The sequence below is a fragment of the Argopecten irradians genome, chromosome 12 (assembly GCF_041381155.1).
Source record: "Argopecten irradians isolate NY chromosome 12, Ai_NY, whole genome shotgun sequence".
Taxonomy (NCBI): Eukaryota; Metazoa; Mollusca; class Bivalvia; order Pectinida; family Pectinidae; genus Argopecten; species Argopecten irradians.
Genome location: NC_091145.1, coordinates 40699697 through 40725154, shown reverse-complemented (window position 1 = coordinate 40725154; position 25458 = coordinate 40699697). Strand labels below are relative to the sequence as shown.

The 25458-nt window shown below is 43.7% G+C and overlaps 1 protein-coding gene across 1 annotated transcript in view; it reads left to right on the top strand.

Moving 5' to 3' along the window:
* Positions 1 to 20476: 20476 nt before the first annotated feature.
* LOC138305188 (sugar phosphate exchanger 3-like) overlaps positions 20477 to 25458 on the top strand; it is a 15240-nt gene continuing 10258 nt past the window's right edge. The window contains exons 1-5 of the mRNA XM_069245622.1: positions 20477 to 20547; positions 22218 to 22343; positions 22526 to 22585; positions 22895 to 22967; positions 24643 to 24709. Coding sequence (XP_069101723.1) covers positions 20530 to 20547; positions 22218 to 22343; positions 22526 to 22585; positions 22895 to 22967; positions 24643 to 24709 — 344 coding nt within the window. The 5' untranslated portion in view covers positions 20477 to 20529. The remainder of the gene's footprint in view (positions 20548 to 22217; positions 22344 to 22525; positions 22586 to 22894; positions 22968 to 24642; positions 24710 to 25458) is intronic.

Below are 25458 nucleotides of genomic sequence, written 5' to 3'. Positions count from 1 at the left end.
TGTAGTACAGGTAAGACCCAAGTTAGTATGGCTAGATACTGCACTACTCCTACCATACGCTGTAGTACAGGTAAGACCAGGTTAGGATGGCTAGATACTGCACTACTCCTACCATACGCTGTAGTACAGGTAAGACCCAGTTAGGATGGCTAGATACTGCACTACTCCTACCATACGCTGTAGTACAGGTAAGACCAGGTTAGGATGGCTAGATACTGCACTACTCCTACCATACGCTGTAGTACAGGTAAGACCAGGTTAGGATGGCTAGATACTGCACATACTCCTACCATATACGCTGTAGTACAGGTAAGACCCAGTTAGGATGGCTAGATACTGCTCTACTGCAGTACAGGTACCATAAGGATACTTGCTAGTAGTACAGTACAGGTAAGACCAGGTTAGTTATGGCTAGATACTGCTCATACTCCTACCATACGCTGTAGTACAGGTAAGACCAGGTTAGGATGGCTAGATACTGCTCTACTCCTACCATACGCTGTAGTACAGGTAAGACCCAGTTAGGATGGCTAGATACTGCTCTACTACCTCCTACCATACCACTGTAGTAACAGGTAAGACCCAGTTAGTATGGCTAGATACTGCTCTACTCCTACCATACCCTGTAGTACAGGTAAGACCCAGTTAGGATGGCTAGATACTGCTCTACTCCTACCATACCCTGTAGTTACAGGTAAGACCCAGTTAGGATGGCTAGATACTGCTCTACTCCTACCATACCCTGTAGTACAGGTAAGACCCAAGTTAGTATGGCTAGATACTGCTCTACTCCTACCATACCCTGTAGTACAGGTAAGACCCAGTTAGTATGGCTAGATACCTGCTCTACTCCTACCATACGCTGTAGTACAGGTAAGACCCAGTTAGTATGGCTAGATATCTGCACTACTCCTACCATACCCTGTAGTACAGGTAAGACCCAGTTAGGATGGCTAGATACTGCACTACTCCTACCATACCCTGTATGTAGAGGTATACAGGTAATGGCACCCAGTTTGTATGGCTAGTATATACAGCTCTAAACTCCTACCATAACGACATACGCTGTAGTACAGGTAAGACCCAGTTAGGATGGCTAGATACTGCACTACTCCTACCATACCGCTGTAAGTACAAGGTAAGACCCAGATTCGTTAGTATGGCTAGATACTGCGCTACTCCATAACCGTATACCCCTGTAGTACAGGTAAGACCAAGTTAGGATGGCTAGATACTGCACTACTCCTACCATACGCTGTAGTACAGGTAAGACCCAGTTAGGATGGCTAGATACTGCACTACTCCTACCATACGCTGTAGTACAGGTAAGACCAAGTTAGTATGGCTAGATACTGCTCTACTCCTACCATACCCTGTAGTACAGGTAAAGACCCAGTTAGTATGGCTAGCTTACTGTATTACAGGTACCCATTAGGATGACTAGTACTGCCTACTCCTACCATAAGACGCGAAGTACATTTAAGATCCAGTAGGATGGCTAGATACTGCCACTACTCCTAACCTAACGCTGTAGTACAGGTAAGACCCAGTTAGGATGGACTAGATACTTTGCTCTACTCCTACATACGCTGTGTAGTACAGGTAAGACCCAGTTAGGAATGGCTAGATACTGCACTACTCCTACCATACGCTGTAGTACAGTGTAAGACCCAGTTAGTACCCAGCTTAGATATGGCTAGATACTGCTCTTCTAACGCCTACCATAACCGCTGTAGTACAGGTAAGACCCAGTTAGGATGGCTAGCTAGATACTGCTTATACTCTACCATACGCTGTAGTACAGGTAAGACCCAGTTAGTATGGCTAGATACTGCACTACACTCCTACCATACGCTGTAGTACAGTTAAAGACCCAGTTAGGATTGGCTAGATACTGCTCCACTCCTACCATAACGGCTGTAGTACAGGTAAGACCAGGTTAGGATGGCTAGATACTGCTCTACTCCTACCATACCTGTAGTACAGGTAAGACCCAGTTAGTATGGCTAGATACTGCTCTACCCTCCTACCGATACCCTGTAGTACAGGTAAGACCAGTTAGTATGGCTAGATACTGCTCTATCCTACTACATACGCTGTAGTACAGGTAACATACAGTTTAGGTAAAGAACCCAGTATACGCTGGATGGGTTAAGACTAGATACTGGCTCTTACTGCACTACCATCACAGGTAAGACCCTGTCAGTACAGATACTGCTAACTCCTAACCATACCCTAGTTAGTATGGCCATAGATACTGCTCTACTCCTACCATACCCATGTAGTACAGGTAAGACCCAGTTAAGTATGGCTAGATACTGCACTACTCCTACCATACCCTGTAGTACAGGTAAGACCCCAGTTAGTATGGCTAGATACTGCTCCATAACTCCTACCATACCCTGTAGTACAGGTAAGACCCAGTTAGGATGGCTAGATACTGCCACTACTCCTACCATACCCTGTAGTACAGGTAAGACCCAGTTAGTATGGCTAGATACTGCTCTACTCCTACCATACGCTGTAGTACAGGTAAGACCCAGTTAGGATGGCTAGATACTGCTCTACTCCTACCATAACCCTGTAGTACAGGTATAGACCCAGTTAGTATAAGGATGGCTAGATACTGCACTAAGACCCAATTACTCTACCATACTCCTGTAGTACAGGTAAGACACCAGTTAGGATGGCTAGATACTGCACTACTCCTACCATACGCTGTAGTAACAGGTAAGACCCAGTTAGGATGGCTTAGATACTGCTCTACTCCTACCATATACCCTGTAGTACAGGTAAGACCCAGTTAGGATGGCTAGATACTGCACTCTACTCCTACCATACACCTGTAGTACAGGTAAGACCCAGTTAGTATGGCTAGATACTGCTCTAACTACCATACACTGTAGTACAGGTAAGACCCAGTTAAGGATGGCTAGATACTGCTCTATACTCCTACCATACGCCTGTAGTACAGGTAAGACCCAGTTTAGGATGGCTAGATACTGCTCTACTCCTACCATACACCTTGTTAGTACAGGTAAGACCCTGTTAGGATGGCTAGATACTGCACTACTCCTACCATACCCTGTAGTACAGGTAAGACCCCAGTTAGTATGGCTAGATACTGCTCTACGGATGACCTACCATACGCTGTACCATAGCTGAGTACAGGTTAAGACCCAGTTAGGATGGCTAAGATACAGCATACTACTCCTACCATAATACCCAGTAGTAGGCAGGGATAAGAAACTCCTACCAGTTAGGTATGGCTAGATACTGCTCTACTCCTACCATATGCTGTAGTACAGGTAAGACCCAGTTAGTATGGCTAGATACTGCTCTACTCCTACCATACACTAGTAGTACAGGTAACAGACCCACTGTTAGTAAGACCAGTAGCTAGATACTGCTACTACCTCCATACCCTTATTTACTGTAGTACTAAGACCAGTGTAGTACAGGTAACAGCTAGATTATTATGCTAGATACTCCTACCATACGCTGTAGTACAGGTAAGACCCAGTTAGTATGGCTAGATACTATATACCCATACGCTGCAGTAAGTTACCCAGTTAGGATGCTAGATACAGCTCTACTCCTACCATACCCTGTAGTACAGGTAAGACCCAGTTAGGATGGCTAGATACTGCACTAGACTCCTACCATACCCTGTAGTACAGGTAAGACCCAGTTAGTATGGCTAGATACTGCTCTACTCCTACCATACGCTGTAGTACAGGTAAGACCAGTTAGAGCATGGCTAGATACTGCACTACTCTAACTCACTACCATACGCTGTAGTACAGGTAAGACCCAGTTAGTATGGCTAGATACTGCTCTACTCCTACCATACCCTGTAGTACAGGTAAGACCCAGTTAGGATGGCTAGATACTGCACTACTCCTACCATCATATGCTGTTAGTACAGGTAAGACCCAGTTAGTATGGCTAGATACTGCTCTACTCCTACCATACGCTGTAGTAACAGGTAAGACCCAGTTTAGGATGGCTAGATACTGCTCTACTCCTACTACCATACTGCAGTAGTACAGGTTAAGACCCACTTAGTGCTCAGATACTCCTACCTAACTGATACAGGTAACACCTACTTCAAAGATCTACACTGCTAGCCTACCAAAACGCTGCAAGTACAGGTAAGACCCAGTTAGGATGGCTAGATACTGCACTACTCCTACCATACGCTGTAGTACAGGTAAGACCCTCAGTTAGGATGGCTAGATACTGCTCTACTCCTACCATACCCTGTAGTACAGGTAAGACCCAGGTTATGAGCGCTAGATACTGCTCTACTCCTACCATACCCTTGTAGTACAGGTAAGACCCAGTTAGGATGGCTAGATACTGCTCTACTCCTACCATACCCTGTAGTACAGGTAAGACCCAGTTAGGATGGCTAGATACTGCTATACTCCTACCATACGCTGTAGTACAGGTAAGACCAGGTTAGGATGGCTAGATACTGCTCTACTCCTACCATACCCTGTAGTACAGGTAAGACCCAGTTAGGATATGGCTAGATACTGCTAACTACTCCTACCATACCCTGTAGTACAGGTAAGACCCAGTTAGTATGGCTAGATACTGCTCTACTCCTACCATACGCTGTAGTACAGGTAAGACCCAGTTAGTGATGGCTAGATACTGCACTACTCCTACCATACGCCTAGTTAGTACAGGTAAGGCACCCAGTTAGTATGGCTAGATACTGCTCTACTCCTACCATACCCTGTAGTACAGGTAAGACCCAGTTAGGATGGCTAGATACTGCAACTACTCCCTAACCATACGCCTGTAGTACAGGTAAGACCCAGTTAGTATGGCTAGATACTGCTCTACTCCCTACCATACCCTGTAGTACAGGTAAGATCCAGTTAGGGATGGCTAGATACTGGACACTGCTCCTACCATACCTATGTAGTACAGGTACCACCCAGTTAGTATGCTAGATACTGTAAGACCCAGGTAGGATGGCTAGAATACTGCTCTACTCCTACCATAATCCCTTAGTACAGGTAAGACCCAGTGGATGGCTAGATACTGCTTACTTCCTACCATACGCTGTAGTACAGGTAAGACCCAGTTAGGATGGCTAGATACTGCACTACTCCTCCCATACCCTGTAGTAACAGGTAAGACCCAGTCTAGGATGGCCTAGATACTGCTCTACTCCTACCATACCCTGTAGTATACAGGTAAGACCCAGTTAGGATGGCTAGATACAGCCACTACTCCTACCATACCCTGTAGTACAGGTAACCACCCAGTTCGTATGGCTAGATACTGCTCAAATCTCCTACCATACCCTGTAGTACAGGTAAAGACCCAGTTAGGAATGGCTAGATACTGCACTACTCCTACCATAAGCTGTAGTAGTACAGGTAAGACCCCCCAGTTAGTATGGACTAGTATACTGCACTAGTCAGTACCCATACCCTGTAGTTAACTGATACTAGATTACTGCTCACTACTCCCTACCATACGCTGTAGTACAGGTAAGACGCCAGATAGGATGGCTAGATACTGCACTACTTCCTACCTGACCTCTGTAGTACAGGTAAGACCCCAGTTAGTATGCTAGATACTACTGCACTACTCCTACCATACCCTGATAGTACAGGTAAGACCCAGTTAGGATGGCTAGATACTGCTCTACTACCTACCATACCCTGTAGTACAGGTAAGACCCAGTTAGGATGGCTAGATACTGCTCTACTCCTACCATATGCTGTAGTACAGGTAAGACCAGGTTAGTATGGCTAGATACTGCACTACTCCTACCATACCCTGTAGTACAGGTAAGACCCAGTTAGGATGGCTAGATACTGCTACCATACGTCTGTAGCATGTAAGACCAGGTTAAGATGGCTAGATAGATACTGCTCTACTCCTACCATACCCTGTAGTACAGTAAGACCCAGGTAAGGATGGCTAGATACTGCTCTACCATACCACTGTAGTACAGGTAAGACCAAGTTAAGTATGGCTAGATACTGCTCATACTCCTACCATACGCCCTGTAGTACAGGTAATACCCAGTTAGTATGGCTAGATACTGCTCCTACCCTATACGCTGTAGTACAGGTAAGACCAGGTTAGGATGGCTAGATACTGCTCTACTCCTACCATACGCTGTAGTACAGGTAAGACCCAGTTAGGATGGCTAGATACTGCTCTACTCCTACCATACCCTGTAGTACAGGTAAGACCCAGTTAGGATGGCTAGATACTGCACTACCTCCTACCATACGCTGTAGTACAGGTAAGACCCACTTAGTATGGCTAGATACTGCACTACTCCTACCATATGCCTGTAGTACAGGTAAGACCCAGTTAGGATGGCTAGATACTGCTCTACTCCTACCATTACGCTGTAGTACAGGTAAGACCCAGTTAGGATGGCTAGATACTGCTCTACTCCTACCATACCCTGTAGTACAGGTAAGACCCAGTTAGGATGGCTAGATACTGCTCTACTCCTACCATACCCTGTAGTACCAGGTAAGACCAAGTTAGTATGGCTAGATACTGCTCTACTCCTACCATACCCTGTAGTACAGGTAAGACCCAGTTAGTATGGCTAGATACTGCTCTACTACCATAACCCTGTAGTACAGGTAAGACCCAGTTAGTATGACTAGATACTGCTCTACTCCTACCATACGCTGTAGTACAGGTAAGACCCAGTTAGGATGGCTAGATACTGCACTACTCCTACCATACCCTGTAGTACAGGTAAGACCCAGTTAGGATGGCTAGATACTGCACTACTCCTACCATACGCTGTAGTACAGGTAAGACCCAGTTAGGATGGCTAGATACTGCACTACTCCTACCATACCCTGTAGTACAGGTAAGACCCAGTTAGTATGGCTAGATACTGCTCTACTCCTACCATACCCTGTAGTACAGGTAAGACCCAGTTAGGATGGCTAGATACTGCTCTACTCCTACCATATGCTGTAGTACAGGTAAGACCCAGTTAGGATGGCTAGATACTGCACTACTCCTACCATACGCTGTAGTACAGGTAAGACCAAGTTAGTATGGCTAGATACTGCACTACTCCTACCATACCCTGTAGTACAGGTAAGACCCAGTTAGTATGGCTAGATACTGCTCCTACCAATACACTGTAGTACAGGTAAGACCCAGTTAAGATGGCTAGATACTGCACTACTCCTACCATACCTTGTAGTACAGGTAACACCCAGTTAGTATGGCTAGATACTGCTCCTACCATACGCTGTAGTACAGGTAAGACCAGGTTAGGATGGCTAGATACTGCGCTACTCCTATCATACGCTGTAGTACAGGTAACACCCAGTTAGTATGGCTAGATACTGCTCCTACCATACGCTGTAGTACAGGTAAGACCAGGTTAGGATGGCTAGATACTGCTCTACTCCTACCATACGCTGTAGTACAGGTAAGACCCAGTTAGGATGGCTAGATACTGCTCTACTCCTACCATACGCTGTAGTACAGGTAAGACCAGGTTAGGATGGCTAGATACTGCACTACTCCTACCATATGCTGTAGTACAGGTAAGACCCAGTTAGTATGGCTAGATACTGCACTACTCCTACCATATGCTGTAGTACAGGTAAGACCCAGTTAGGATGGCTAGATACTGCTCTACTCCTACCATACGCTGTAGTACAGGTAAGACCCAGTTAGGATGGCTAGATACTGCTCTACTCCTACCATACGCTGTAGTACAGGTAAGACCCAGTTAGGATGGCTAGATACTGCACTACTCCTACCATACGCTGTAGTACAGGTAAGACCAAGTTAGTATGGCTAGATACTGCTCTACTCCTACCATACCCTGTAGTACAGGTAAGACCCAGTTAGTATGGCTAGATACTGCTCTACTCCTACCATACCCTGTAGTACAGGTAAGACCCAGTTAGTATGGCTAGATACTGCACTACTCCTACCATACCCTGTAGTACAGGTAAGACCCAGTTAGGATGGCTAGATACTGCACTACTCCTACCATACGCTGTAGTACAGGTAAGACCCAGTTAGGATGGCTAGATACTGCTCTACTCCTACCATACGCTGTAGTACAGGTAAGACCCAGTTAGGATGGCTAGATACTGCACTACTCCTACCATACGCTGTAGTACAGGTAAGACCCAGTTAGGATGGCTAGATACTGCTCTACTCCTACCATACCCTGTAGTACAGGTAAGACCCAGTTAGGATGGCTAGATACTGCACTACTCCTACCATACCTGTAGTACAGGTAAGACCCAGTTCGGATGGCTAGATACTGCTCTACTCCTACCATACCCTGTAGTATAGGTAAGACCCAGTTAGGATGGCTAGATACTGCTCTACTCCTACCATACCCTGTAGTACAGGTAAGACCCAGTTAGTATGGCTAGATACTGTAGTACAGGTAAGACCCAGTTAGGATGACTAGATACTGCTCTACTCCTACCATAGCTGTAGTACAGGTAAGACCCCAGTTAGGATGGCTAGATACTGCACTACTCCTACCTGACGCTGTAGTACAGGTAAGACCCAGTTAGTATGGCTAGATACTGCTCTACTCCTACCATACCCTGTAGTACAGGTAAGATCCAGTTAGGATGGCTAGATACTGCTCTACTCCTACCATATGCTGTAGTACCAGGTAAGACCCAGTTAGTATGGCTAGATACTGCTCCTACCATACACTGTAAGTACAGGTAAGACCAGGTTAAGATGGCTAGATACTGCACTACTCCTACCATACGCTGTAGTACAGGTAACACCCAGTTATTATGGCTAGATACTGCTCCTACCATACACTGTAGTACAGGTAAGACCAGGTTAAGATGGCTAGATACTGCACTACTCCTACCATACAACCTGTAGTACAGGTAAAGACCAGTTAGTATGGCTAGATACTGCTCCTACCATACGCTGCAGTACAGGTAAGACCAGGTTAGGATGGCTAGATACTGCACTACTCCTACCATACGCTGTAGTACAGGTAAGACCCAGTTAGTATGGCTAGATACTGCTCTACTCCTACCATACCCTGTAGTACAGGTAAGATCCAGTTAGGATGGCTAGATACTGCTCTACTCCTACCATATGCTGTAGTACAGGTAAGACCCACTTAGTATGGCTAGATACTGCACTACTCCTACCATATGCTGTAGTACAGGTAAGACCCAGTTAGGATGGCTAGATACTGCTCTACTCCTACCATACGCTGTAGTACAGGTAAGACCCAGTTAGGATAGGATGGCTAGATACTGCTCTACTCCTACCATACCCTGTAGTACAGGTAAGACCCAGTTAGGATGGCTAGATACTGCTCTACTCCTACCATACCCTGTAGTACAGGTAAGACCAAGTTAGTATGGCTAGATACTGCTCTACTCCTACCATACCCTGTAGTACAGGTAAGACCCAGTTAGTATGGCTAGATACTGCTCTACTCCTACCATACCCTGTAGTACAGGTAAGACCCAGTTAGTATGGCTAGATACTGCTCTACTCCTACCATACCCTGTAGTATAGGTAAGACCCAGTTAGGATGGCTAGATACTGCACTACTCCTACCATACCCTGTAGTACAGGTAAGACCCAGTTATTATGGCTAGATACTGCTCTACTCCTACCATACGCTGTAGTACAGGTAAGACCCAGTTAGGATGGCTAGATACTGCACTACTACTCCTACCATACCCTGTAGTACAGGTAAGACCCAGTTAGGATGGCTAGATACTGCTCTACCTCCTACCATACCCTGTAGTACTGGTTAAGACCCAGTTAGGATGGCTAGATACTGCACTACTCCTACCATACCCTGTAGTACAGGTAAGACCCAGTTCGGATGGCTAGATACTGCTCTACTCCTACCATACCCTGTAGTATAGGTAAGACCCAGTTAGGATGGCTAGATACTGCACTACTCCTACCATACCCTGTAGTACAGGTAAGACCCAGTTAGTATGGCTAGATACTGTAGTACAGGTAAGACCCAGTTAGGATGACTAGATACTGCTCTACTCCTACCATACGCTGTAGTACAGGTAAGATCCAGTTAGGATGGCTAGATACTGCACTACTCCTACCATATGCTGTAGTACAGGTAATACCCAGTTAGGATGGCTAGATACTGCTCTACTCCTACCATACGCTGTAGTACAGGTAAGACCAGTTAGGATGGCTAGATACTGCACTACTCCTACCATACGCTGTAGTACAGGTAAGACCCAGTTAGTATGGCTAGATACTGCTCTACTCCTACCATACCCTGTAGTACAGGTAAGATCCAGTTAGGATGGCTAGATACTGCTCTACTCCTACCATATGCTGTAGTACAGGTAAGACCCAGTTAGTATGGCTAGATACTGCACTACTCCTACCATATGCTGTAGTACAGGTAAGACCCAGTTTAGGATGGCTAGATACTGCTCTACTCCTACCATACGCTGTAGTACAGGTAAGACCCAGTTAGGATGGCTAGATACTGCTCTACTCCTACCATACCCTGTAGTACAGGTAAGACCCAGTTAGGATGGCTAGATACTGCTCTACTCCTACCATACCCTGTAGTATAGGTAAGACCCCAGTTAGGATGGCTAGATACTGCACTACTCCTACCATACCCTGTGGTACAGGTAAGACCCAGTTAGTATGGCTAGATTACTGCTCTACTCCTACCATACGCTGTAGTACAGGTAAGACCCAGTTAGGATGGCTAGATACTGCACTACTCCTACCATACCCTGTAGTACAGGTAAGACCCAGTTAGGATTGGCTAGATACTGCTCTACTCACTACCATACCCTGTCGTACAGGTAAGGACCCAGTTAGGATGGCTAGATACTGCACTACTCCTACCATACCCTGTAGTACAGGTAAGACCCAGTTCGGATGGCTAGATTACTGCTCTACTCCTACCATACCCTGTAGTATAGGTAAGACCCAGTTAGGATGGCTAGATACTGCTCTACTCCTACTATACCCTGTAGTACAGGTAAGACCCCAGTTAGTATGGCTAGATACTACTGTAGTACAGGTAAGACCCAGTTAGGATGGCTAGATACTGCACTATTCCTACCATATGCTGTAGTACAGGTAATACCCAGTTAGGATGGCTAGATACTGCTCTACTCCTACCATACGCTGTAGTACAGGTAAGACCCAGTTTAGGATGGCTAGATACTGCACTACTCCTACCATACCCTGTAGTACAGGTAAGACCAGGTTAGGATGGCTAGATACTGCACTACTCCTACCATACCCTGTAGTATAGGTTAAGACCCAGTTAGTATGGCTAGATACTGCTCTACTCCTACCATTTTGCTGTAGTACATGTAAGACCCAGTTAGGATGGCTAGATACTGCTCTACTCCTACTACCATATGCTGTAGTACATGTAAGACCAAGTTAGGTATGGCTAGATACTGCTCTACTCCTACCATACCCTGTAGTACAGGTAAGACTCAAGTTAGTATGGCTAGATACTGCCTCTACTCCTACCATTTGAATGATTGGTTTGTTATAGTACCCCTCTATCACCCTAAAGGGTAGGTTAGTTCCTCAGTATCAGGATTGGTTTGTTATAGCACCCCTCTATCACCCTAAAGGGTAGGATAGTTCCTCAGTATCAGGATTGGTTTGTTATAGCACCCCTCTATCACCCTAAAGGGTAGGTTAGTTCCTCAGTATCAGGATTGGTTTGTTATAGCACCCCTCTATCACCCTAAAGGGTAGGTAGTTCCTCAGTATCAGGATTGGTTTGTTATAGTACCCCTCTATCATCCCCCTAAAGGGTAGGTTAGTTCCTCAGTATCAGGATTGGTTTGTTATAGCACCCCTCTATCACCCTAAAGGGTAGGATAGTTCCTCAGTATCAGGATTGGTTTGTTATAGCACCCCTCTATCACCCTAAAGGGTAGGTTAGTTCCTCAGTATCAGGATTGGTTTGTTATAGCACCCCCTCTATCACCCTAAAGGGTAGGATAGTTCCTCAGTATCAGGATTGGTTTGTTATAGCACCCCTCTATCACCCTAAAGGGTAGGATAGTTCCTCAGTATCAGGATTGGTTTGTTATAGCACCCCTCTATCACCCTAAAGGGGGTAGGATAGTTTAGTTCCTCAGTATCAGGATTGGTTTGTTATAGCACCCCTCTATCACCCTAAAGGGTAGGTTAGTTCCTCAGTATCAGGATTGGTTTGTTATAGCACCCCTCTATCACCCTAAAGGGTAGGTTAGTTCCTCAGTATCAGGATTGGTTTGTTATAGCACCCCTCTATCACCCTAAAGGGTAGGTTAGTTCCTCAGTATCAGGATTGGTTTGTTATAGCACCCCTCTATCACCCTAAAGGGTAGGATAGTTCCTCAGTATCAGGATTGGTTTGTTATAGCACCCCTCTATCACCCTAAAGGGTAGGTTAGTTTCCTCAGTATCAGGATTGGTTTGTTATAGCACCCCTCTATCACCCTAAAGGGTAGGTTAGTTCCTCAGTATCAGGATTGGTTTGTTATAGCACCCCTCTATCACCCTAAAGGGTAGGTTAGTTCCTCAGTATCAGGATTGGTTTGTTATAGCACCCCTCTATCACCCTAAAGGGTAGGTTAGTTCCTCAGTATCAGGATTGGTTTGTTATAGCACCCCTCTATCACCCTAAAGGGTAGGATAGTTCCTCAGTATCAGGATTGGTTTGTTATAGCACCCCTCTATCACCCTAAAGGGTAGGATAGTTCCTCAGTATCAGGATTGGTTTGTTATAGCACCCCTCTATCACCCTAAAGGGTAGGTTAGTTCCTGAGTATCAGGATTGGTTTGTTATAGCACCCCTCTATCACCCTAAAGGGTAGGTTAGTTCCTCAGTATCAGGATTGGTTTGTTATAGCACCCCTCTATCACCCTAAAGGGTAGGATAGTTCCTCAGTATCAGGATTGGTTTGTTATAGCACCCCTCTATCACCCTAAAGGGTAGGTTAGTTCCTCAGTATCAGGATTGGTTTGTTATAGCACCCCTCTATCACCCTAAAGGGTAGGATAGTTCCTCAGTATCAGGATTGGTTTGTTATAGCACCCCTCTATCACCCTAAAGGGTAGGATAGTTCCTCAGTATCAGGATTGGTTTGTTATAGCACCCCTCTATCACCCTAAAGGGTAGGTTAGTTCCTCAGTATCAGGATTGGTTTGTTATAGCACCCCTCTATCACCCTAAAGGGTAGGTTAGTTCCTCAGTATCAGGATTGGTTTGTTATAGCACCCCTCTATCACCCTAAAGGGTAGGTTAGTTCCTCAGTATCAGGATTGGTTTGTTATAGCACCCCTCTATCACCCTAAAGGGTAGGTTAGTTCCTCAGTATCAGGATTGGTTTGTTATAGCACCCCTCTATCACCCTAAAGGGTAGGATAGTTCCTCAGTATCAGGATTGGTTTGTTATAGCACCCCTCTATCACCCTAAAGGGTAGGATAGTTCCTCAGTATCAGGATTGGTTTGTTATAGCACCCCTCTATCACCCTAAAGGGTAGGTTAGTTCCTCAGTATCAGGATTGGTTTGTTATAGCACCCCTCTATCACCCTAAAGGGTAGGATAGTTCCTCAGTATCAGGATTGGTTTGTTATAGCACCCCTCTATCACCCTAAAGGGTAGGATAGTTCCTCAGTATCAGGATTGGTTTGTTATAGCACCCCTCTATCACCCTAAAGGGTAGGTTAGTTCCTCAGTATCAGGATTGGTTTGTTATAGCACCCCTCTATCACCCTAAAGGGTAGGTTAGTTCCTCAGTATCAGGATTGGTTTGTTATAGCACCCCTATCACCCTAAAGGGTAGGTTAGTTCCTCAGTATCAGGATTGGTTTGTTATAGCACCCCTCTATCACCCTAAAGGGTAGGTTAGTTCCTCAGTATCAGGATTGGTTTGTTATAGCACCCCTCTATCACCCTAAAGGGTAGGATAGTTCCTCAGTATCAGGATTGGTTTGTTATAGCACCCCTCTATCACCCTAAAGGGTAGGTTAGTTCCTCAGTATCAGGATTGGTTTGTTATAGCACCCCTCTATCACCCTAAAGGGTAGGTTAGTTCCTCAGTATCAGGATTGGTTTGTTATAGCACCCCTCTATCACCCTAAAGGGTAGGATAGTTCCTCAGTATCAGGATTGGTTTGTTATAGCACCCCTCTATCACCCTAAAGGGTAGGTAGTTCCTCAGTATCAGGATTGGTTTGTTATAGCACCCTCTATCACCCTAAGGGTAGGTTAGTTCCTCAGTATCAGGATTGGTTTGTTATAGCACCCCTCTATCACCCTAAAGGGTAGGTTAGTTCCTCAGTATCAGGATTGGTTTGTTATAGCACCCCTCTATCACCCTAAAGGGTAGGTTAGTTCCTCAGTATCAGGATTGGTTTGTTATAGCACCCCTCTATCACCCTAAAGGGTAGGATAGTTCCTCAGTATCAGGATTGGTTTGTTATAGCACCCCTCTATCACCCTAAAGGGTAGGATAGTTCCTCAGTATCAGGATTGGTTTGTTATAGCACCCCTCTATCACCCTAAAGGGTAGGTTAGTTCCTCAGTATCAGGATTGGTTTGTTATAGCACCCCTCTATCACCCTAAAGGGTAGGTTAGTTCCTCAGTATCAGGATTGGTTTGTTATAGCACCCCTCTATCACCCTAAAGGGTAGGTTAGTTCCTCAGTATCAGGATTGGTTTGTTATAGCACCCCTCTATCACCCTAAAGGGTAGGATAGTTCCTCAGTATCAGGATTGGTTTGTTATAGCACCCCTCTATCACCCTAAAGGGTAGGATAGTTCCTCAGTATCAGGATTGGTTTGTTATAGCACCCCTCTATCACCCTAAAGGGTAGGTTAGTTCCTCAGTATCAGGATTGGTTTGTTATAGCACCCCTCTATCACCCTAAAGGGTAGGATAGTTCCTCAGTATCAGGATTGGTTTGTTATAGCACCCCTCTATCACCCTAAAGGGTAGGTTAGTTCCTCAGTATCAGGATTGGTTTGTTATAGCACCCCTCTATCACCCTAAAGGGTAGGATAGTTCCTCAGTATCAGGATTGGTTTGTTATAGCACCCCTCTATCACCCTAAAGGGTAGGTTAGTTCCTCAGTATCAGGATTGGTTTGTTATAGCACCCCTCTATCACCCTAAAGGGTAGGTTAGTTCCTCAGTATCAGGATTGGTTTGTTATAGCACCCCTCTATCACCCTAAAGGGTAGGTTAGTTCCTCAGTATCAGGATTGGTTTGTTATAGCACCCCTCTATCACCCTAAAGGGTAGGTTAGTTCCTCAGTATCAGGATTGGTTTGTTATAGCACCCCTCTATCACCCTAAAGGGTAGGTTAGTTCCTCAGTATCAGGATTGGTTTGTTATAGCACCCCTCTATCACCCTAAAGGGTAGGTTAGTTCCTCAGTATCAGGATTGGTTTGTTATAGCACCCCTCTATCACCCTAAAGGGTAGGATAGTTCCTCAGTATCAGGATTGGTTTGTTATAGCACCCCTCTATCACCCTAAAGGGTAGGTTAGTTCCTCAGTATCAGGATTGGTTTGTTATAGCACCCCTCTATCACCCTAAAGGGTAGGTTAGTTCCTCAGTATCAGGATTGGTTTGTTATAGCACCCCTCTATCACCCTAAAGGGTAGGTTAGTTTCCTCAGTATCAGGATTGGTTTGTTATAGCACCCCTCTATCACCCTAAAGGGTAGGTTAGTTCCTCAGTATCAGGATTGGTTTGTTATAGCACCCCTCTATCACCCTAAAGGGTAGGATAGTTCCTCAGTATCAGGATTGGTTTGTTATAGCACCCCTCTATCACCCTAAAGGGTAGGTTAGTTCCTCAGTATCAGGATTGGTTTGTTATAGCACCCCTCTATCACCCTAAAGGGTAGGTTAGTTCCTCAGTATCAGGATTGGTTTGTTATAGCACCCCTCTATCACCCTAAAGGGTAGGTTAGTTCCTCAGTATCAGGATTGGTTTGTTATAGCACCCCTCTATCACCCTAAAGGGTAGGTTAGTTCCTCAGTATCAGGATTGGTTTGTTATAGCACCCCTCTATCACCCTAAAGGGTAGGTTAGTTCCTCAGTATCAGGATTGGTTTGTTATAGCACCCCTCTATCACCCTAAAGGGTAGGATTAGTTCCTCAGTATCAGGATTGGTTTGTTATAGCACCCCTCTATCACCCTAAAGGGTAGGTTAGTTCCTCAGTATCAGGATTGGTTTGTTATAGCACCCCTCTATCACCCTAAAGGGTAGGTTAGTTCCTCAGTATCAGGATTGGTTTGTTATAGCACCCCTCTATCACCCTAAAGGGTAGGTTAGTTTCCTCAGTATCAGGATTGGTTTGTTATAGCACCCCTCTATCACCCTAAAGGGTAGGTTAGTTCCTCAGTATCAGGATTGGTTTGTTATAGCACCCCTCTATCACCCTAAAGGGTAGGTTAGTTCCTCAGTATCAGGATTGGTTTGTTATAGCACCCCTCTATCACCCTAAAGGGTAGGATAGTTCCTCAGTATCAGGATTGGTTTGTTATAGCACCCCTCTATCACCCTAAAGGGTAGGTTAGTTCCTCAGTATCAGGATTGGTTTGTTATAGCACCCCTCTATCACCCTAAAGGGTAGGATAGTTCCTCAGTATCAGGATTGGTTTGTTATAGCACCCCTCTATCACCCTAAAGGGTAGGTTAGTTCCTCAGTATCAGGATTGGTTTGTTATAGCACCCCTCTATCACCCTAAAGGGTAGGTTAGTTCCTCAGTATCAGGATTGGTTTGTTATAGCACCCCTCTATCACCCTAAAGGGTAGGTTAGTTCCTCAGTATCAGGATTGGTTTGTTATAGCACCCCTCTATCACCCTAAAGGGTAGGTTAGTTCCTCAGTATCAGGATTGGTTTGTTATAGCACCCCTCTATCACCCTAAAGGGTAGGTTAGTTCCTCAGTATCAGGATTGGTTTGTTATAGCACCCCTCTATCACCCTAAAGGGTAGGTTAGTTCCTCAGTATCAGGATTGGTTTGTTATAGCACCCCTCTATCACCCTAAAGGGTAGGTTAGTTCCTCAGTATCAGGATTGGTTTGTTATATAGCACCCCTCTATCACCCTAAAGGGTAGGATTAGTTCCTCAGTATCAGGATTGGTTTGTTATAGTACCCCTCTATCACCCTAAAGGGTAGGTTAGTTCCTCAGTATCAGGATTGGTTTGTTATAGTACCCCTCTATCACCCTAAAGGGTAGGTTAGTTCCTCAGTATCAGGATTGGTTTGTTATAGCACCCCTCTATCACCCTAAAGGGTAGGATAGTTCCTCAGTATCAGGATTGGTTTGTTATAGCACCCCTCTATCACCCTAAAGGGTAGGTTAGTTCCTCAGTATCAGGATTGGTTTGTTATAGCACCCCTCTATCACCCTAAAGGGTAGGTTAGTTCCTCAGTATCAGGATTGGTTTGTTATAGCACCCCTCTATCACCCTAAAGGGTAGGATAGTTCCTCAGTATCAGGATTGGTTTGTTATAGCACCCCTCTCTATCACCCTAAAGGGTAGGTTAGTTCCTCAGTATCAGGATTGGTTTGTTATAGCACCCCTCTATCACCCTAAAGGGTAGGTTAGTTCCTCAGTATCAGGATTGGTTTGTTATAGCACCCCTCTATCACCCTAAAGGGTAGGTTAGTTCCTCAGTATCAGGATTGGTTTGTTATAGCACCCCTCTATCACCCTAAAGGGTAGGTTAGTTCCTCAGTATCAGGATTGGTTTGTTATAGCACCCCTCTATCACCCTAAAGGGTAGGTTAGTTCCTCAGTATCAGGATTGGTTTGTTATAGCACCCCTCTATCACCCTAAAGGGTAGGTTAGTTCCTCAGTATCAGGATTGGTTTGTTATAGCACCCCTCTATCACCCTAAAGGGTAGGTTAGTTCCTCAGTATCAGGATTGGTTTGTTATAGCACCCCTCTATCACCCTAAAGGGTAGGATAGTTCCTCAGTATCAGGATTGGTTTGTTATAGCACCCCTCTATCACCCTAAAGGGTAGGTTAGTTCCTCAGTATCAGGATTGGTTTGTTATAGCACCCCTCTATCACCCTAAAGGGTAGGATTAGTTCCTCAGTATCAGGATTGGTTTGTTATAGCACCCCTCTATCACCCTAAAGGGTAGGTTAGTTCCTCAGTATCAGGATTGGTTTGTTATAGCACCCCTCTATCACCCTAAAGGGTAGGTTAGTTCCTCAGTATCAGGATTGGTTTGTTATAGTACCCCTCTATCACCCTAAAGGGTAGGTTAGTTCCTCAGTATCAGGATTGGTTTGTTATAGCACCCCTCTATCACCCTAAAGGGTAGGTTAGTTCCTCAGTATCAGGATTGGTTTGTTATAGCACCCCTCTATCACCCTAAAGGGTAGGATAGTTCCTCAGTATCAGGATTGGTTTGTTATAGCACCCCTCTATCACCCTAAAGGGTAGGTTAGTTCCTCAGTATCAGGATTGGTTTGTTATAGCACCCCTCTATCACCCTAAAGGGTAGGATAGTTCCTCAGTATCAGGATTGGTTTGTTATAGCACCCCTCTATCACCCTAAAGGGTAGGTTAGTTCCTCAGTATCAGGATTGGTTTGTTATAGCACCCCTCTATCACCCTAAAGGGTAGGTTAGTTCCTCAGTATCAGGATTGGTTTGTTATAGCACCCCTCTATCACCCTAAAGGGTAGGTTAGTTCCTCAGTATCAGGATTGGTTTGTTATAGTACCCCTCTATCACCCTAAAGGGTAGGATAGTTCCTCAGTATCAGGATTGGTTTGTTATAGTACCCCTCTATCACCCTAAAGGGTAGGTTAGTTCCTCAGTATCAGGATTGGTTTGTTATAGCACCCCTCTATCACCCTAAAGGGTAGGATAGTTCCTCAGTATCAGGATTGGTTTGTTATAGCACCCCTCTATCACCCTAAAGGGTAGGTTAGTTCCTCAGTATCAGGATTGGTTTGTTATAGCACCCCTCTATCACCCTAAAGGGTAGGTTAGTTCCTCAGTATCAGGATTGGTTTGTTATAGCACCCCTCTATCACCCTAAAGGGTAGGTTAGTTCCTCAGTATCAGGATTGGTTTGTTATAGCACCCCTCTATCACCCTAAAGGGTAGGTTAGTTCCTCAGTATCAGGATTGGTTTGTTATAGCACCCCTCTATCACCCTAAAGGGTAGGTTAGTTCCTCAGTATCAGGATTGGTTTGTTATAGCACCCCTCTATCACCCTAAAGGGTAGGTTAGTTCCTCAGTATCAGGATTGGTTTGTTATAGCACCCCTCTATCACCCTAAAGGGTAGGATAGTTCCTCAGTATCAGGATTGGTTTGTTATAGCACCCCTCTATCACCCTAAAGGGTAGGATAGTTCCTCAGTATCAGGATTGGTTTGTTATAGCACCCCTCTATCACCCTAAAGGGTAGGTTAGTTCCTCAGTATCAGGATTGGTTTGTTATAGCACCCCTCTATCACCCTAAAGGGTAGGTTAGTTCCTCAGTATCAGGATTGGTTTGTTATAGCACCCCTCTATCACCCTAAAGGGTAGGTTAGTTCCTCAGTATCAGGATTGGTTTGTTATAGCACCCCTCTATCACCCTAAAGGGTAGGATAGTTCCTCAGTATCAGGATTGGTTTGTTATAGCACCCCTCTATCACCCTAAAGGGTAGGATAGTTCCTCAGTATCAGGATTGGTTTGTTATAGCACCCCTCTATCACCCTAAAGGGTAGGTTAGTTCCTCAGTATCAGGATTGGTTTGTTATAGCACCCCTCTATCACCCTAAAGGGTAGGTTAGTTCCTCAGTATCAGGATTGGTTTGTTATAGCACCCCTCTATCACCCTAAAGGGTAGGTTAGTTCCTCAGTATCAGGATTGGTTTGTTATAGCACCCCTCTATCACCCTAAAGGGTAGGTTAGTTCCTCAGTATCAGGATTGGTTTGTTGTTATAGCACCCCTCTATCACCCTAAAGGGTAGGTTAGTTCCTCAGTATCAGGATTGGTTTGTTATAGCACCCCTCTATCACCCTAAAGGGTAGGTTAGTTCCTCAGTATCAGGATTGGTTTGTTATAGCACCCCTCTATCACCCTAAAGGGTAGGTTAGTTCCTCAGTATCAGGATTGGTTTGTTATAGCACCCCTCTATCACCCTAAAGGGTAGGTTAGTTCCTCAGTATCAGGATTGGTTTGTTATAGCACCCCTCTATCACCCTAAAGGGTAGGATAGTTCCTCAGTATGAGGTTTGGTTTGTTAAAGCAGGACTATTCCATTTAAATCAGGTAGGGAGAGGGGGGAGGGGTAAATGGACCAAACTGATATCAGGAAACCTTTAAGAATCAACTGGGCTACACAGATATTGTTATCCAATAGGGTTAGGGTTGATCAGACTAAGTTAAGCAGCTAATAATAAAATTAGAATTAAATTTTAATTGCACATTTTCATTTTTTTTTCAGTTTACATTTGGACAGTGGAGTAATTTTTACGTATTTGCTGCCTTACTGTTCATGAACGGAGCTGCTCAGGTGAGATGACTTTCATGTTTTATTATATAAAAAATATAGGTAACAATGTTTAACCTGTGTCAAAATATAAATACATATCCCTCAAACACATATGAACAAAGATCTCCAGAAAACAAAAGTTATTGCATTTGTATGCTGTTTGAGTTTCATGTAACAGGGCATTAGTAGATAATATAGTGAATCACAAACCGGGATCGAACCTACGACCTGGACTAACTGATCCACCTCTCAAGCTAAAGGAAAATTCCCCTTAGCAAGAAACTAGAAGGTGACTTTTACACTCTTTACAACTAAAATCTGCAGCTACACACATATGACCTCGTCCTATTGTGAAAGGATAGGCTTGGATGTCTAACCATTGAGCTTGGTTTGGTTTAATTGCAATTCAGCATGCAAAGTAAAAATACCAATGTATGTATGATATTCGACATGACATGAAATATTTCAAACAAATAAAGTATGGTCAATATATCCAAAGTCCCAATGCTGCCCAAACTGTATGAATTACATACAAATAAAGTATGATCAATATATCCACAGTCCCAATGCTGACCAAACTGTATGAATTACATACAGATAAAGTATGATCAATGTATCCACAGTCCCAATGCTGACCAAACTGTATGAATTACATACAAATAAAGTATGATCAATGTATCCACAGTCCCAATGCTGACCAAACTGTATGAATTACATACAGATAAAGTATGATCAATGTATCCACAGTCCCAATGCTGACCAAACTGTATGAATTACATACAGATAAAGTATGATCAATGAATCCAAGTCCAAAATGCTGACCAAACTGGTATGAATAGACATACAGATAAAGTATTATCAATGTATCCACAGTCCCAAATGCTAACCAAACTGTATGAATTACATACAAATAAAGTATGATCAATGTATCCACAGTCTTAATGCTGCAAACCCCTGTATGAAATTACATACCAATAAAGTATGATCAATGTATCCACACAGTCCCAATGCTTAACCAAACTGTATGAAATTACACACTACAAATAAAGTATGATCAATGTATCCACAGTCCAAATGCTGACCAAACTGTATGAATTACATACAAATAAAGTATGGATCAATGTATCCACAGTCCCAATGCTGGCCAAACTGTATGAATTACATACAGATAAAGTATGGTCAATGTATCCACAGTCCCAATGCTGACCAAACTGTATGAATTACATACAGATAAAGTATGATCAATGTATCCACAGTCCCAATGCTGACCAAACTGTATGAATTACATACAGATAAAGTATGATCAATGTATCCACAGTCCAAATGCTAACCAAACTGTATGAATTACGATACAGATAAAGTATGATCAATATATCCAAAGTCCCAATGTTCACCAAACCTGTATGAATTACATACAAATAAAGTATGATCAATGTATCCACAGTCCCAATGCTGGACCAACACTATGAATTACACACAAATAAAGTATCCACACTCCCAATGCTGGCTAAGCCTATGAATTACTCACAAACAAAAGTATGATCAATGTATCCACAGTCCCAATTTAAATTAATGCTGGCCAAACTGTATGAATTACATACAAATGAAGTATGGTCAATGTATCTACAGTCCCAATGCTGGCCAAACTGTATGTATTACATACAAATAAAGTATGGTCAATATATCCACAGTCCCAATGCTGGCCAAACTGTATGAAGAGTCTTGGAGCCTGGTATCCTGATAGAGTCAGAAACTCCATATTTGGGATGTTTGGAACATGTGCCTTCGCTGGTGGAATCATGGGGACTGGCTTGGCAGTAAGTGACTATGTATCTCAGATTTAGAATTTAACAGTTAAAACATTATAGATACCCTATATATATATATACCCATAATAATACTGATCAATAAGGGACACTGTTGTCTAGTTATGCTGAAGACCTAGATTTGATACACTAGCTGGTACTTATAAAACTTTGTTCATTTTTCTATTTTACAGGTATATCTGCAATCATCCTATAGCTGGAGGAGTGCTTTCCTTTTACCATCAGTATTAGTGGTACTGTCTATAGTAATACTATAAATGTACATAGTACTGTTTTATTATCTCATTCTTCTCTAAATTACAAGTCAATAATCAATAAATTCAACAAAGCTGTTGGTTATAGACTTCTCATTGGCATTAGTCATTGTTCTATATATAAAACATAAAACAGTAGCCGAATTATAATTTTAGTATTTAATTGTCACAGTTCCCAGGTCTCAGAATCTCATTAATATTTTTTTTTTTTATTTCATTATAATAATTGAGATGAATCTCAACCTGTTTTTGTTGTAAATCAAAGTAATATTATATTTGTGTTAACAGGGTGTTCTTGGTGTACTCGTACTTCTGCTGTTTCAACAACCAGATGAAGTTGGTATTGAAGTGCCCGGTAAAGGTGAGACAATGGCTACACATCCTGCCGTTCCTGTGTCCTTAACAATCCCCTCCTGCCATCCCTGTGTCCATGTGTACCGTTATCCCATCCCTGTGTCACCATCCCAATCCTGTCACCCCTGTATACCATCCCTGTGTCCTGTATCCTCCTGTCATCCCTTTGTCTTGTACCATCCCATCCTGCCATCCCTGTGTCCGTTACCATCCCATCATCCTGCCGTTACATCCCTGTGTCCTGTTACCATCCAATCCTGTCACCCCTGTGTCCTGTTACCCAATCATGTCGTCCCTGTGTCATGTACCATTCCCAAATCATGTCCCTCCCTGTGTCCTGTACCATCCCATCCTGTCCTCCCTGTGTCCTGTACCATCCCATCCTGTCATCCATGTGTCCTGTTACCATCCCACTCCTGCTCCATCCCTGTGTCCATTTACCATCCCATCCACCCCTCACTGTGTCCGTGTTCCTTCCCATCCTGTCATCCCCTGTGTCCTGTACCATCCCATCCTGTCATCCATGTGTCCTGTACCATCCCATCCCCATCCTGTTCTCCCTGTGTGTTTGTACCATCTTATCCTGTCATCCCTGTGTCCTTGTACCATCCATCCTGTCCTCACTTTGTTCTTTACCATCCTGTCATCCTGTCCTCCCATGGTGTCCTGTACCATCCATCCCTGTACCATCCCATCCTGTCCTCACCCTGTGTCCTGTCCCATCCCATCCTGTCCTTCCTTTGTCCTGTACCATCTTACCTGTCCTGTACCATCCCATCCTGTCATCCCTTGTGTCCTGTACCATCCCATCCTGTCATGTGTCCTCTGTACCATCCCATCCTCCCTGTGTTCAATCCTCATCCTTGCCATCCCTGTGTCCTGTACCATCCCATCCTGTCATCCCTGTGTCCTGTACCATCCCATCCTGTCCTCCCTGTGTCCTGTACCATCCCATCCTGTCCTCCCTGTGTCCTGTACCATCCCATCCTGTCCTCCCTGTGTCCTGTACCATCCCATCCTGTCCTCCCTGTGTCCTGTACCATCCCATCCTGTCCTCCCTGTGTCCTGTACCATCCCATCCTGTCCTCCCTGTGTCCTGTACCATTACCAGACTGTCCTCCCTGTGTCCTGTACCATCCTCATCCTGTCATCCCTATGTCCTTTACAATCCCAGTCTGTCCATCCCTATGTCCTTTAAACCATCCCATTCGTTACCATCCCTCTGTCATGCCCTGTCTGTCTGTCCTGTACTGTACTGTACTGTCCTGCCCCATGTCATGCCCCTTCCCTACCTGCCCTGCAGTATCCCACTCTCCAGATCCAATGCCAGATGTTATAGTCATTTTTATAAAAAAATCTTTAATGACTCATATGAAAGTAAAGGCTTTAAACCTTTTGATGCCACAAATTATAGTTATCTGCCCTTGAAGCACAATATCTTTTTAAGGGAAAACAATCATCACAAAATAATGTTGCAATCAATATCTACCCACAAGGGCAGATAACTCTCTTATATGGAAACACAAATACACATCAGACAAATGACCACTAAAATCCATTCAAAGTATTACAATGGTAATGTCAAGAATGTGTAAACCATTAAAAACGCTATGTTCCATACAGCTCATAGATCCAGATGATTTCAAGGATGATAATTTTATTTTACAATGTTTTCGTTACAGCTGCTGTGAATGCAACTTCAACCAAAAATGCTGGAAATATTTCCTGGGTACAGTTGTGGAAAATTCCGTAGGTACCCATAGTGCAAATTTTCAAATTTTCAAATAATGATTAACAGATATATTCCTTTTTCATGATAACAATGATGATGATTATGTGATGATGATGATAATGCTGATGATGATGATAGTGATGGTGCTGGTGATGATAATGATGATGATGATGGTGATGCAAATTTTTCAAATTTTGAATATTATGACACATATATTCCATTTTTTATGATAACAATGATGATGATGTGATGATGATGATGATGAACGATGCTAATGATGATGATGATGATGATAATTATGATGATGAGGATGTGATGATGATGATTATGATGATGAGGATGTGATGATGAATGATGAATGATGATGTTGATGATGATGATGATAAGGATGAAGATGTTGATGATGATGCTAATGATGTTGATGATGAATGATGATGATGATGATGATGAATGATGATGATGATTGATGATGAATGATGATTGATGATGATGATGATGATGATGGTGATGATGAGGATGTGGGATGATGATTGATGATGATGATGTGATGATAGTTGATGGGTGATGATGAGGATGTGATGATGATGATTGATGATGATGATGATGATGGAATGATGATGTTGTTTGATGATGATGTGATATGATGATTATGATGATGATGAAGATGTTGATGACTGATGAATGATGATGATGATTACTGATGAAGATGATTTGATGATGATGATGATGATGGATGATGATGATGATGATAATGATGATGATGATA